Genomic DNA, 14,484 nt, shown 5'->3' on the forward strand with positions numbered 1-14,484 from the left:
CTTTAAGATCATTATCCTTTGTTTTTCCTTTGTATGGCACTTTCAACTCCCTACAGTCCACACCCACCTCCATGCACCCTTGATCCACGTCTCTTCCACACCCTAACGAGAAGGATGGGTTTATACCTGCAACATATACGCCACAGACTTCATTTGGAGGTTTTTGTTCCTTTGGAGGGAAGACCACAAGCACAAGCCATCTGATCCTTCTGATTTTGCAACTGGATTTTCTCGACATCGTACCAAGTGGCGTTTTGCCCACGTAAATGAGTTCTGCACTGTCATTGCTCCCAGCATCTGCGTTGACCACGCCTCATTGTTGCCCGTGTGCATATGTGTACTTAGTCACACTTTCCTCTTTATCTCCTGCAAACAAAAGGGAAAGACAGGCAGGAGAGCAGATCAATGAGGTATTTCATCCAAAATGAGCGCTGGAGTGGGCGAATAAAGACGTTTAGCCTGCATTCAGCCTCAAAAGTGATATTTTTATCCTCACCGTCTCCAGTCTTGCTGGTTTCTAGAAGATTCTGCCTTTGGGATGTCGAGTGGATGTGTTTTATGAGACGGCTGTGAGGGAGGAGACTATGTAGCAAGGACAGGAAGCCTTGTTGCCATATCTCCATATCAGACCTGGACACCAGACGCCACACACACACACACACACACACACACACACACAGAGACCGTGAAGCTGTGCACAGATTACTTCTGCCACCCGTGATCCCAGCCGTTTCCAATCACATGTGCAAGAAGAGGAAATGCAAAGAGGTTGTTGCTCTTTGAAATGGTGAATTTAAAGAGGATCAAGTCGCCGGGTAATAAGCTTACAGGTTGATGGAATTCACAGGCACCTGCTTGCGTCGAAAGCACAAGCCGTACGAACTTCCCCCTTGGCGGATTACGAGCCGAATTCCAAATTTCACATCCTCTTGATATTGAAAGAGGACTTAATCGAAAGGAGACGTGCTTTGAGAGTGGAAACAGCTTTGGAGAACTCCGACCATCCTGAGTCTTCGGATGTTTGCGTTCGGATGCTTATTCAACCAAGGCTTCATTTCTCTTGGGAGGCCTGATGAGAAGATAAAGATAAAACGAGAGCCACCAGGGGAGTTAGAAGACCCCGTTGTGGTTTGTCTGACAAACCCAAATTTCCCCTGCCTCTTCAACCTTTTCCGCTTGTCTCGCTCTTCATATTTCCAGCGGTAACCACCGCTACCCATGAGACCGTGGCGATAAGAGCCGTCACAACCTTGCAATTCACAGAGCTTTGTCTCTTTGGAGGACCTGAGCAGGATACACGATCCTTTGAAGACAAAACCAGAGAAAGAGAGAGAGAGAGAGTGTGTTCCTCTATGGTCCATCCCCCCTGCATTTATTTCCCGCCTCAAGGGGCCGGCTCTCATCCGTAAAGAAACTTGTCTACTGGTCCCGGTCTCGGCAGACTTGTCAGCTCTCTCCTCCTCCCTCCCTCCCTCGTTTCTCGAAGCTCACCTGTCTCGCTCGGTGCTCCTCGCTGAAACTTTGCCAAGATGATGCAGGAAGTGTCGATAACGGTGGCTTACGACGCTCATGTTATCAATCAGATCAACGAGGAGGATTTCTTCGCCAGTCTGGTGGCTGATTCCAAACCTAAACCGGTGGTAAGTCTCAGACAAACGGCTGTTTTTACCTTCAGGAATTGACAAGAACATTGTCTAGTCTTGTTGTAGAGCCGTTTTCCTCTGAGCTCATTCGTTTGATTCTATCTCGGGCTGTGAGAAATGTCCTGTAATGAAATTACAAGGCTGTACAATTTTCCCCATTATGTTCTTATTCCAAGGAATGCCAACTTGGAGCTGAAAATACTATGTGTGTGATAAACATGGTGTTCAGGAGCAAGCGATTGGCTGTCAACCTAATGCAATTTTGCATGTTATGACTCTTTTTTCCCCTCAAGTAGATGTTTTGAATACTCAGATGAGCCTAGTGACCTGAATATTCAAACGCACTGGTTTAACAAATCCGATTAATCAAAATGAAGCTTTGCTTTTGTAACAAGAAGAACTTGGTGTAAAAGAGTTTTGTGGCAATTTTTTAATCACTCATCCTTCTGATATTGTGACGTTTTAGTTTGTGTATATTCACGTTTGTAGGAAACAACGTGTGCTGTTAATGTCAACGTGAATGGAAAGATCAGCTACTCATTCATACCTGTGTAGGTGTTTTGTGTTTATACAAAAACGTAATTTACACCAACCACATTTGTTGAGGCAAAACCTACCGAATTATCTTTCCATGTTAACTGTGAGTGTTAAACCAAATGAACGTTGTGCTGAGAGCTTGACTGCCATGTCGGTTGTGCCATTTCAACATGTCATTTTGTGGTCTATGGCTACACAGCACATCCGGACTAAGCGTTCGTTTAACATCTCTTCATCTAATGATGCCTGGCCTCTTATCTGCGCCGCTGACTGTCAGATTAATAGACTGATGCTTGTTCCATTTACCCCTCCTTTTTTGTGTACAAAATCTCTAAGCCTGTCCTTAAGTATTAAACTTTGGCATATTTAAAATTTTCCGCGATGCGGAAAACGCTGACGGAATCACGGAATCAGGTCATTAAAATGGAATTTACTGTATAATGCAGACTTTTACGGAATTTGCCAAATTTTCGATGAATAAATCAAAAGTAGGTCAGTAAAGCTAAATCAAAACGCAATATGGACTAGTGTCTGTGAATATTAAACCGCAAATATACTATTGAAATATGAATGCTGCATGTTCTGAGTGAATGAATGGCGCAGAAGCGCAGTTTCATTTAATCTGAAGCGTGCGTGACACTCGCGGTGTTTTCAGCCTCTGCCGCCTCAATATATGAGTACATGAACACATGAACATAATCTCTAGAACTGCTCTGAGAGTCATTTCATGAGCATTTTACCGTTTCTTTTGAGAAAAGCTATCGTCATATCATATCCACCTTTTTCTTCAATGTGGAAGTAAGCCTATGGGCAAGACTTCCGGTTCATTAGCCGCTAGAGGGAAATAGCGAGAAGAATAACAATGTGCAGTAAACGGTAAAACTGTTTGCACTACAAACCAGTGTGTTCATAATTAAGATAATACACTAAAATAATATGGTAAGACACACCAATTTTTAATATCAAGCAGCAAAACGAGTTGTTTTGTACAACTAAAAATAGCTGGATGCGGATGAGACCGGAAGCTAGACCCATAGAATTTACAAATGGCCACGCCCGCTCTAACAGGAAGAAAAAGGTAGATACAAACAGAAACTTAAAGGTCTTCACAGCAACCCATCAAAATAAAAGTTCGGTTTAACTTGAAGAAACTGTGACAGAAATATATTACTTAATGTACTGATAGTAGTACTGATAATAATAAAATTATTAAAACATCATTTTTTTAAGGAATATTTACCAGAAAAAAATTTAAATATAAAACACAGTATTTCTGGGAAAAAAATGGTATAAAATCAATTCGTTAGAGATGCTTTTGATTTCTAAAATTTAATGAAACCATTAAAATTTAATCCAGAAAATTTATGGAAAACATCGAATTTGGTTAAAGAAAATAAAACTGCATTTGAGAAAAAAATTTAACATTTCATAGGGCCTTAACAATGTAATATTTGTTAAACTTTTAATAAAATGCTGTTAAATTGTATAAAGGTTTTTTTTTTTTAATTAATAAGATTAAATTTAACCATTAAAACAGAGTCTCGAAAAATTTAAATGGAAAAAACAGAATCCAGAATAATTAAATCGGAAAAAATGGAGTTTGGAAAAAAATTAAATGTAATTTGTGAAAAAATAAAACATTTCATCTGGCAGACGATGGTGATTGTCTGATGAGCAGCAAAATGGACCACCTAGCAACTGTATTCCGTCCTTTATCTCTTTTTTCTTTCCCTGTCCTGATATTATCAACTGTTTCCTTCTTCTCCTCGTTCACTGTGTTCTGAAGCATTTGTATCATGTTCACATTCCTCGAACGGCACAACAGACACTTTGTGCAGCAGTCGAAAGGCAAAGGTGGCTGCTTGAAGCCTTTTTTTAGAAAAGAAGTCCGCTTACCCAAGCACAAGCTTTTGCCTTGTCATCGTTACAACCGCTTTCACAAAAACAAGCCTCCAGTGCCATTGAGACCTCAGTGATAACACAAGTGGTGTGACAGTTTCTCGCTCCGATGACCCTCATCCTGAGGTCAGAGGTCGAACACACAGAATGAAACTCAACAATGAGCTGCTGTTCAGAAGATCTGATGCAGTTAAGGTCTTTTTGAGACATGAAATTATTTTCTCAAGTGAGAACACTGTTGATATGCTTCACTTTTCGCAAGCATGTTGTTGAAACCCCAAACAGCTATTTGTTTTACTTCCAAACGTTGAGTTGGTTGGGAATAAATATTGCTGCTTTGTGTGTGAGCAGTTTCAAATTGAGACGAAGAAGCAAATTCTGAAAGGCTTTATGAGGACTGATCCCAGACCTGCTGAATGAAGACTGTAATAAACAAAGTCTCTTGCAGTAAAGCCGGATGAAGAGATCCCCTCAGGACCGGCTTGACTGAGCGCACTCCACCCTCAGAGACTCCACGCTCACTCCGGCTGTGCTGCTATAGCAATGGACACGAGCGCTGCACTTTCAAAGGCTCCTTGAGACAGTTTTGGCTTTTGCTTTTTTGTTGTTGTTGAGGACGTTTAGGAAGGGCTTGTGTCAGTTTTGTTTTTGAAGTTTATAGTGCTGCACGGTGTTGTTTGTTGATTCTCTTACCAAAAATGTGGAAAAACTGTGTCTGTTTTTGTATTTATCATTACATATTTTTTTTAAACTCAATAAATTAGTTATATTGTAATGTTACAGTGTAGTATTTGCATGGATTTTAATTTGTTGATTTTAACTTTTAAAAATTACTTTGTAATTTTTTGGTATAATGCAAATCCTTTTTTTTTTTTTTGTTATGCGAATTTTAAAAATGAAAAAAAAAAGTATATTAACAAAAAATTATGTAAAAGTAATATTAAAATGATAATATATTACATAATATGATATTTTAAGAAGTGTTCTACCCTATTGATACACGTAATAATATATATGATTTGTACTTTTAACTTTAATAGTCATCTTATACATTATATTACATTATTATTTAGTATATTTTTACACTATATAATAATATAATTCTATTTTTATATAATTTTATATTCATAGTCCTATTTCAAAATTTATATTTGTAACTTCTTACATTGGAATATAATTGTAATAAAAATCATTATTTTGTGTATATGTATAAAAATGTTTGATTTTGTTTTGTTTTTTACATATTTTGAACATTATAATTGTAATATGTTGTAATGTTCTAACTGTAAATATAAATCTTAATACATTTAACATGTTTTATACTATATAATACTAATAATATAATAATTCCAGTTTTATACAATTTTATGTTCAAAAATGTATATTTGTAAATAACATTGTAATATATTTGTAATATAAATAATTATTTTGTATATAACTGTTCATTAAATATATGTTTTAATACATTTCACATTTTTTGCTAATTATACATTTTTATGCATTTTTGTCATTTGTAAAATTTATAATATATGTAATGGATAATTTTATATATAATATCAGAATGAAATGTTCAATTTACTTTGAAAAAAATAAAATAAAATAAAATATTTGCCCTTGGTGTTTTGAGGAGGGGGTGCTTTAGATGTTTGTTTGGTTTTTTTTACAGTATTTATGAAGCATAATGACTTTACATTCTTGTTATACTGGTGTACATTTTTTCAAACCTGATGAAAAATTATCTGATTTCCTGTTTTCCTCAGGTGCCAACAAAGAAGCTGAAGAAGTTTGAGAAGGAGTATCAGTCTCTGAGAGAGAGCCAGCTGCAGCAGGAAGACCCTATAGACCGATATCAGGTAAGCAAGAACCTGGTTAAGCTCCACCTCCTCTGATCCTCATCCTCACCTCCTACATTCATCTTCATCTCACGCCGTCTCAGTTCAGGACTGTGTAACGGGCCGCACTGGAAACCACAGACTCTGTACGGCACAGGGAAAGAGCCAAACGCTCGCTCGCATTGTAGATGCTTGTTTTGTGCGCCTGTTATTTTATACAAATATTTTAATTTATTTTTTCAGCTTTTTATGAAGGAAAAGTAATGTTTTTAGTTTAGTTTAAGTGCCTTGTTTATTTATTTATTTTTTTTAAATGCAAAAAGTGTTAGCATATTTGAGTCTCGTGTTTACATTAACTGAAATGTTTTTATTTAAATGGATCGCATTTATTGAATGTATTATAGTTTTTATATTTTTAGGTTTATGTTGTTCATATGAAAAAAATAATAAAATGTTTAATCCTAAACAATCTTTGACATTTGAATGGAAATACAAAGCATCGTGCAATGTTGAAAAGCTAAGCATGCTATTAAAGGAAGCTCCATTACTCGTGGTTTCCTTGCTGTCACTTCCTGTTTACCCTCTCCCTCACTCAACCAACTAACCAATGAGATTCCCTCACTCACCCGTTTAACCAATGAGCTGTGGCGGGGGGTGGAGCATGGACAGGCGGTGGGGAAGGCCTCTGCGCTTTTTGTTGTAGTGGGTGTTGTGTTGACTGTGGTGCAGGTAAGCCTTCAGCCCACCAGCGCTCATCAGCTACTAACCTCTGCCTGCATGTGTGTGTGTTCATTTGAAATGATCGAGCCTTTCCATGTTACAGCAACTGCTGTGCACAACCTAACCAGCGATGTGTGTATGTGTGTGTTTGTAAATGGAAGTCAGATGACAGCTTTCCTCTTCCTGATAAGGAAATGTGTGTCATGTGAGGCTCCCTGTGACAACGGCTACTCTCTAATCAGGCAATGCAGAGTCACTGTTGTTTCTCAAGACTGGATGTGAAATACTGGTCTTAGATCAGCATGTGATCTCCAAGTGTCTGTACATATGGCTCCTAGTCGCCTGTAGTGTCATTTTTTTGTAGTAAATGTGCAGCTTTTTTGGTGTTTCCTGCTTTTATTTACAGGCTAGAGCGGGCTGTCTGGTAAATTATGAATTGTGGGGAATATATTTTTTTATATAATTCAAATTAAAAAAAATGTTTGAATATTTAATATACAAATATGCATGATTTCATCCTTTCAAATATGCATTCACCAATCTATTTTTTAATTACAATTACTATTTTTGCTATTTTCTATTGTTATCTTTATTTTCTATTATTATCTTAATTTTAGTATCTATTTATAATTAGAAAGTATTTTACAAATTTATATATTTTTATTTACTTTTATTATCACTCTCTATTTCCTATTATTATAATCATTTATTACCTATCTATTTTTTATTATTACAATCTTATTATATTTACTATTTTCTATTATTATTATTATCTTAATTTATTATCTACTTATAATTAGAAAATATTTTAATAAATGTATTAATTTATTAATTAACTTTAAAGTAATTTATATAATTTTCTTTGTTTTTATCATTTCTTTCTTTGTACATTTTTTTTTTATGCTCTCAGTGCTGACACAAAAAAAAAAATCACACCTGGTTAGTACACAGTGTAAGTGACAGAAAATATAAAACATTTAATGAAAGAATATTTTTTGACATTTTAGTTTTTGCTTTTATTTGTGTTGCGAAATGGTGCGGTTTACACTATCATCTAGACATTTATTTTGCTTACATGTGAGTGCTTGGGAAATTTGAGTCTGTAGCTTGTGCAAAGCTAGTCTTGCAGTCTTTTCAGTCTCCGTCTGTAAATCTGCACGTCGTCCCCACCATAAGGTCATAAATGAACTGTCTATGTGTCCCTGCAGAGAGAAAACCGGCGGTTGCAGGAGGCCAGCATGCGTCTGGAGCAGGAGAACGATGATCTCGCCCATGAACTGGTGACCAGCAAGATAGCGCTGAGGAACGACCTGGACCAGGTATTTCTATACTAGTTAACACATTCAGCTTTTGTTTCAATCTTGTGTGTCGATAAGCATTGCGTTTTCAGGCTGAGGACAAAGCTGATGTTTTAAACAAAGAACTGCTCAACACTAAACAACGCCTGGTGGAGACCGAGGAGGAGAAGAGAAGACAAGAGGAGGAGACGGCACAGGTACAAGGTTGTATATATTTTTATTTACTATTAATACCATTCTCTATTTCCTATATTATATTAATTTATTTTTTATATATATTTTTTACTATTTTTTCCATTATTATCTTAAGTTATTATATATATATATATATATATATATATGTGATTTTTTTTAAAGTTGTAAATAAAACAAATAATTCAGATTGAATTTGAATTATACAATACAATTTTACAATAAAAAACTATTTCAGTTTTTCTAATTTTACATTTAATTCAGTGTATTTCTGTTTGTAATTATTTGTGAATTTTATTTGCAATTTTTGAGTGAACATTTTTTCTACACCATTTCAGTGTATAGTTAACTAAAATTAAACAATAGAAAATGTTTCTTGAAATAAAGTAACTTAATTGTAGTTCTGTGACTTTATACTCAAAATTTAGATTTTATTTTCAAAATATGACTACTATAATCTTGTAATGTTATGACTTTATTTAGATAATTTTGACTTATCCCATAATGTTATGAATTTATTCTTGTGATTTTGACTAACCGGTGATGTTACAAATGTATTCACATAATTTTGACTTAAATCTCAATGTCATCTGGCTGTGGATAATTTAGCTTTAATCTTGTCATTTTTCTTTATTTTTTTGCTATTTTATTTACTTATTTTATTTTTGTCATTTTGATTAAATAAATTATCAAATAAAATTATTTTATTTAAAATAAAATAAAATTTTAAAAACTTAAACTTATTTTTATTTCAGCTAGTTTCCAAGTAAACATTTCTCATTTTCATTTAGTTTAACAATGTTCTAAAATAACTTAAATGAAACTGAAATAAAAATTTTAAAACTATACGAAGATATTACTACGGAGACATGACATTACACATGACATGCAGGGGGGGAAAAGTAAATTGTGCGCACAATTTACTAATATGTTCGCTTGTTTTAAGTAAATAGTGTGCTGAATATAATAATAATGCACTCATTTTAAGTAAATTATGTGCACAAAATAATAATTGTCCGCATTCTCATAAACCTTTTGGCCTAATGAGAGTCGGACTTTGTAACCTGAAGGTCGCGTGTTCGAGTCTCAGGTCCGGCAGGAATTGTCAGTGGGGAGAGTGAATAACAAGTGCTCTCTTCCACCTTCAATACCACGACTGAGGTGAGACCCTTGAGCAAGGCACCGAACGCCAGGCGCCTGCTCCGGGTGTGTGTTCACTACTGGATGGGTTAAACTTGGATAGGTTCACGTGGATGGGTTAAATGCAGAGCACAAATTCCGAGTATGGGTCACCACACTTGGCCACACGTCACTTCACTTTAATTGGGTGTTATTTTTAGTTGTGAATGAGTTATAGAGACATTCTCAAAAGCCTTGCAGCGTTGCATGGAATCATTTAAGGTGAGAGGCATCTACATCGCTTTATGAGAATGCAGACAAGAAGTAATACAAATTATTTCAGGCGCACGATTTACTTAAAACGAGGGAACGAATTAGTAAATTGTGCACATGATTTAGTAAACTGAGGGAAAGAATTAGTAAATCGTAAACCAAGGGAACAAATTAGTCGGAGACCGAGGAGGAGAAGAGAAGACAAGAGGAGGAGACGGCACAGGTACAAGGACTGAGGACTCAAAATGTCTCTGACACGCGAATCAATTTCACTGCTACGGACGTGTACAATAACATTTTTCTTTTCAGCTGAAGGAAGTGTTCAGAAGAGAGCTGGAGAAAGCCGAATTAGAGATCAAGAAGACCACAGCCATCATAGCCGAGTATAAACAGGTATGTCTGAGTATCCCACATAAATCATAAGTCTCATCCTCGAAATTCACCCCACGTTTACTTCAGGGCAGGATTATTATGCTGTAAAAATAATAATAATTATCTCATTTTCATTTAGTTTAACAATGTTCTAAAATAACTTAAATGAAACTGAAATAAAAATTTTAAAACTATACGAAGATATTACTACGGAGACATGACATTACACATGACATGCAGGGGGGGAAAAGTAAATTGTGCGCACAATTTACTAATATGTTCGCTTGTTTTAAGTAAATAGTGTGCTGAATATAATAATAATGCACTCATTTTAAGTAAATTATGTGCACAAAATAATAATTGTCCGCATTCTCATAAACCTTTTGGCCTAATGAGAGTCGGACTTTGTAACCTGAAGGTCGCGTGTTCGAGTCTCAGGTCCGGCAGGAATTGTCAGTGGGGAGAGTGAATAACAAGTGCTCTCTTCCACCTTCAATACCACGACTGAGGTGAGACCCTTGAGCAAGGCACCGAACGCCAGGCGCCTGCTCCGGGTGTGTGTTCACTACTGGATGGGTTAAACTTGGATAGGTTCACGTGGATGGGTTAAATGCAGAGCACAAATTCCGAGTATGGGTCACCACACTTGGCCACACGTCACTTCACTTTAATTGGGTGTTATTTTTAGTTGTGAATGAGTTATAGAGACATTCTCAAAAGCCTTGCAGCGTTGCATGGAATCATTTAAGGTGAGAGGCATCTACATCGCTTTATGAGAATGCAGACAAGAAGTAATACAAATTATTTCAGGCGCACGATTTACTTAAAACGAGGGAACGAATTAGTAAATTGTGCACATGATTTAGTAAACTGAGGGAAAGAATTAGTAAATCGTAAACCAAGGGAACAAATTAGTCAATTGTAAACCAAGGGAACGAATTAGTAAATGGTGCGCACATTTTAGTAAACCGAGGGAAAGAATTAATAAACCGTAAAACAAGGGAACAAATTAGTAAATCGTGAGCAGGATTTAGTAAACCAAGGGAACGAATTGAATCGTGAGCACGATTTCCTACATATTTTTCGCAGCATGTCATTTGTGGGGCTCTGTATATCACAAAAAAGAACAAAAAAGAAAAGCACAACAAAATTACTAAAACCAACTAAAAAATATAAACTAATTTAAACTAATAAAATCTATAATAATATCTCACTGGTACTAGTGTAACTGCTTCAGAGTCGTATACCTTTTTTGAGTATTTATTGTGAAGAATAGAGTATAATAAGGTCTGAAATTAAATTTTCTGTTTGCATTAGATATGTTCCCAGTTAAGTACGAGGCTGGAGAAACAGCAGGAGTCCACAAAAGAGGAACTGGATATAGTTAAAGTGAGTAAATAATCTCTGCATACTTTTATATGGCACGTTGAGCAGTGATGATCAGCATATGTTGTTGCTGTTCTTCCAGGCTAAAGTGATGGCGTGTGAGCGCTGTAGGGAAGTGTTCAGCAAAGACGGACCCCTGCAGATCCCGGCGGTGAGTCAGGACAACCGGGACACGGACCTGGACGAGGAAAAGGACTCGCTAAAGGCTCAGCTCCGAGAGCTAGAACTGGAGCTGGCGCAAACCAAACTCCAGCTGGTGGAGGCCAACTGCAAGATCCAGGTCAGACGTCACGGCACATAAAACACCATAGTGCTGGAGATTTACAGATGCTACTCAGCTAATTATCAGCTCATCAGCAGCAGGTCGAAACCAACAACCATTTGTGAAAGTTTACACTTACTAGTATATTCTGCGCTTTTTAAGCTTATAGTTAGGTCAGTGTTAAAGGGAAATTTGTGACTAGCTACTAGTAATTTGCTTTTAAACACTGACTGATATTAGTTTACAATGAACATATTTGAAATCAGTGTTTTATAGATAGTCTGTATCCTACTACATTTTAGTGCCACATTAAAGGGTTAGTTCACCCAAAAATGAAAATTAGCCCATAAATACGCCGACCTTCATACGTCATCCGCCCGGAACTGCTTCCAGTGTACAACAGTGAGCGCAAGCTACATTAAAGTGATTATTACGTTTTGAATATGGATATTTTTCTTACAAAAACGCATCGATTCGCTACAGAAGGCCTTTGTTCACCCCCCCCGGAGCCGTGTGAGACACTTTTTTTTTTTAATGGATGGGCGCTTTTTATTTAACTTCTTTTGGACTGATGCATGCAACACCCGCTGAGTGCCATGAAACAGCTTGAAAGATCAAAGACAATTTTTAATATAACTCCGACTGGATTCGTCTGAAAGAAGAAAGTCATATACACCTAGGATGACTTGAGGGTGAGTCATTTATGGGCTAATTTTCATTTTTGGGTGAAATAACCCTTTAACGTTATAAGAATACAGTCATAACATTACGAGAATAGTTATAACTATTTGTAACATTTGGTGTTTCCACTGCATTGTTTTGATACTGCTTTTCTTTGACTCCTCAGAATATTCCAATTTTATAATTCTGTGACTATACTCGAAATTAACATTTTAAAAATATTGATTTTGCAAAATTACTCCTATAATCTTGCGGTGTTACGACTTTATTATTTTTTATTTATCTTGTAATGTTACAATTTTATTAATGTAAATTGATTTAAATTTCATGTTATGACTGTTCACATACTTTTGCTTTAATCTTATAATTGTAACTTTATTTGTAATTTTAACTTAGATCTCATAATGTTATAATTTTGTTCACATACTTTTGCTTATATCTCATACTTTGGGCTATTCTCATAATTTTGACAAATTTGTTACAAATTTATTCATGTATTTCTGCTTTGATCTTAAACTTTTGACTTTATTTGGATAATTGATTTAACGTCCTAATGTTATAACTTTATGTAATTTTGACTTATATGAATGTTATGACTGTTCACATAATTTTGACTTTGTGTAATTTCGACTTAAATCTCAGTGTTGCGCCTATTCACATACTTCTGCTTTCATCGCAAAATTTTTACTTTACTCAAGTCATTTTGACTCATGTTACAACTTGATTAGCATAATTTTGTCTTAAATCTCAAAATGTTGTTCATGAAATTTTAACATTATTTTGTCATTTTAACATCATTCTCAGAATGCTGTAACTTTGTTCATGTATTTTTGCTTTAATCCCATCATTTTAACTTTATTTACGCAATTTTGATTTAAATCTCAATAGGTTATGACTGTTCACGTTATTTTGCTTTATCAAAATTTCTGAATTTATTCACGCAATTTTGATTTAAATCTTGACTTGAAATTTTGACTTTGTCCACATAATTTTGCTTTAATCTCATAATTTTTACTTTATTTGCTTAATTTTAATCTCGTAATTTTGACTTTAATAATTTGGACTTTTCCAAAGTATTACATTTTCCAAGTACTACTATTTTAATCTTGTACTGTTAAGACTTTATTCTCCAAACTTTGACTTTATTTTTGTAAATGACCTACTTGTAATATCTTACCAAACAATCTTAGCAAACAAACGAGTTATATATTTTAATAAGCTTTTTACAGCTATGTCACAGTTACTTTAATGTTGTTTATTCATGTACTGCACCAGGAGCTGGAGCATCAGAGGGGTGTTTTGATGACTGAGGTCCAAGCTGCCAAAAACTCCTGGTTCAGTAAAACACTGGGCTCCCTCAAGAATTCAGCCAGTAACCAGTCACCCTCCTCACCCAAAGAGGGCCAGTAGGACTCGCCAAGGGCTTAACCAAAGGGTACAGGAGCGTGACCCTTCCACTTGGCCAAGCGGAGTAGAAAACAAGCTCTAATAAACACTACTAGCAACACAACATGGCAATGCAGTATTCCCTCGCATGGACTAATGAACGACTTCCACATGCATTTAACAGTCTGTTATGATTTCCTTAGCTTGTGATGCTATCTACTGGACAGTAACAGTACTACAGTGATAATTATTACATTTATCAATGTTCATCGAGTTATCCACTTCTGCAGTGGATTTTTTGTTAGTAAACAGTCAGTTCTAGCATGCAAGTACATAAACTTTGACCTTTAGCTGCCAATTCAAAGGTTGTTTTTTTTGTCAGAGGGAATACTGCATTCTGCTAACAATTAAAGTAAAAAAATCGTTTTGTGTTTCTATATATAAATAATAAATGTAACAGGTTTGTCATATAAATGTGTATAACTAAATGTCGATTTTTATTTTGATCTTGTACAGTTCTGAAAGAAAAGTGTTGCATTATTTTTTACGATTTTGAATATGAATGTGCTCTTTATAAATGTCAAATGCCGAAAAGCACAGACAAATTGGCCATGTATCACATGGCATTCCCTCCGTCCGTTTTCGCGGTTTTAAATTGCTGTAGACTGTTTGGGGATCCGTTTCGCTGTGAGCAGATCACATGATTTATCAGACGACGCAGACCTTGACCTTGTGGCCACACAATATTGACCTGCCAAGTCGCACATACTGCTTGTTTTATGTTATTTAACAGGTATACATGAGCGATTGGGTGACTGATGCCATGCGGACATCAAGAATGTGTCAATGTCTCTTTTTTGTTCTTTTTTTATTTTTTAGGGAAA

The 14,484-nt window shown here is 35.7% G+C and overlaps 1 protein-coding gene across 1 annotated transcript in view; it reads left to right on the top strand.

Moving 5' to 3' along the window:
* Window positions 1-14,478, top strand: part of rabgap1l (RAB GTPase activating protein 1-like) — a 104,943-nt gene extending 90,465 nt beyond the window's left edge. The window contains exons 21-27 of the mRNA XM_016462190.1: window positions 5,840-5,932; window positions 7,840-7,950; window positions 8,022-8,126; window positions 9,823-9,906; window positions 11,203-11,274; window positions 11,354-11,551; window positions 13,490-14,478. Of these exons, the coding sequence (XP_016317676.1) occupies window positions 5,840-5,932; window positions 7,840-7,950; window positions 8,022-8,126; window positions 9,823-9,906; window positions 11,203-11,274; window positions 11,354-11,551; window positions 13,490-13,624 (798 nt within the window). The 3' untranslated portion in view covers window positions 13,625-14,478. The remainder of the gene's footprint in view (window positions 1-5,839; window positions 5,933-7,839; window positions 7,951-8,021; window positions 8,127-9,822; window positions 9,907-11,202; window positions 11,275-11,353; window positions 11,552-13,489) is intronic.
* The last annotated feature ends 6 nt before the right edge of the window (window positions 14,479-14,484 follow it).

The sequence above is a fragment of the Sinocyclocheilus anshuiensis genome, unplaced genomic scaffold, assembly GCF_001515605.1.
Source record: "Sinocyclocheilus anshuiensis isolate Anshui unplaced genomic scaffold, SAMN03320099.WGS_v1.1 scaffold560, whole genome shotgun sequence".
Taxonomy (NCBI): domain Eukaryota; kingdom Metazoa; phylum Chordata; class Actinopteri; order Cypriniformes; family Cyprinidae; genus Sinocyclocheilus; species Sinocyclocheilus anshuiensis.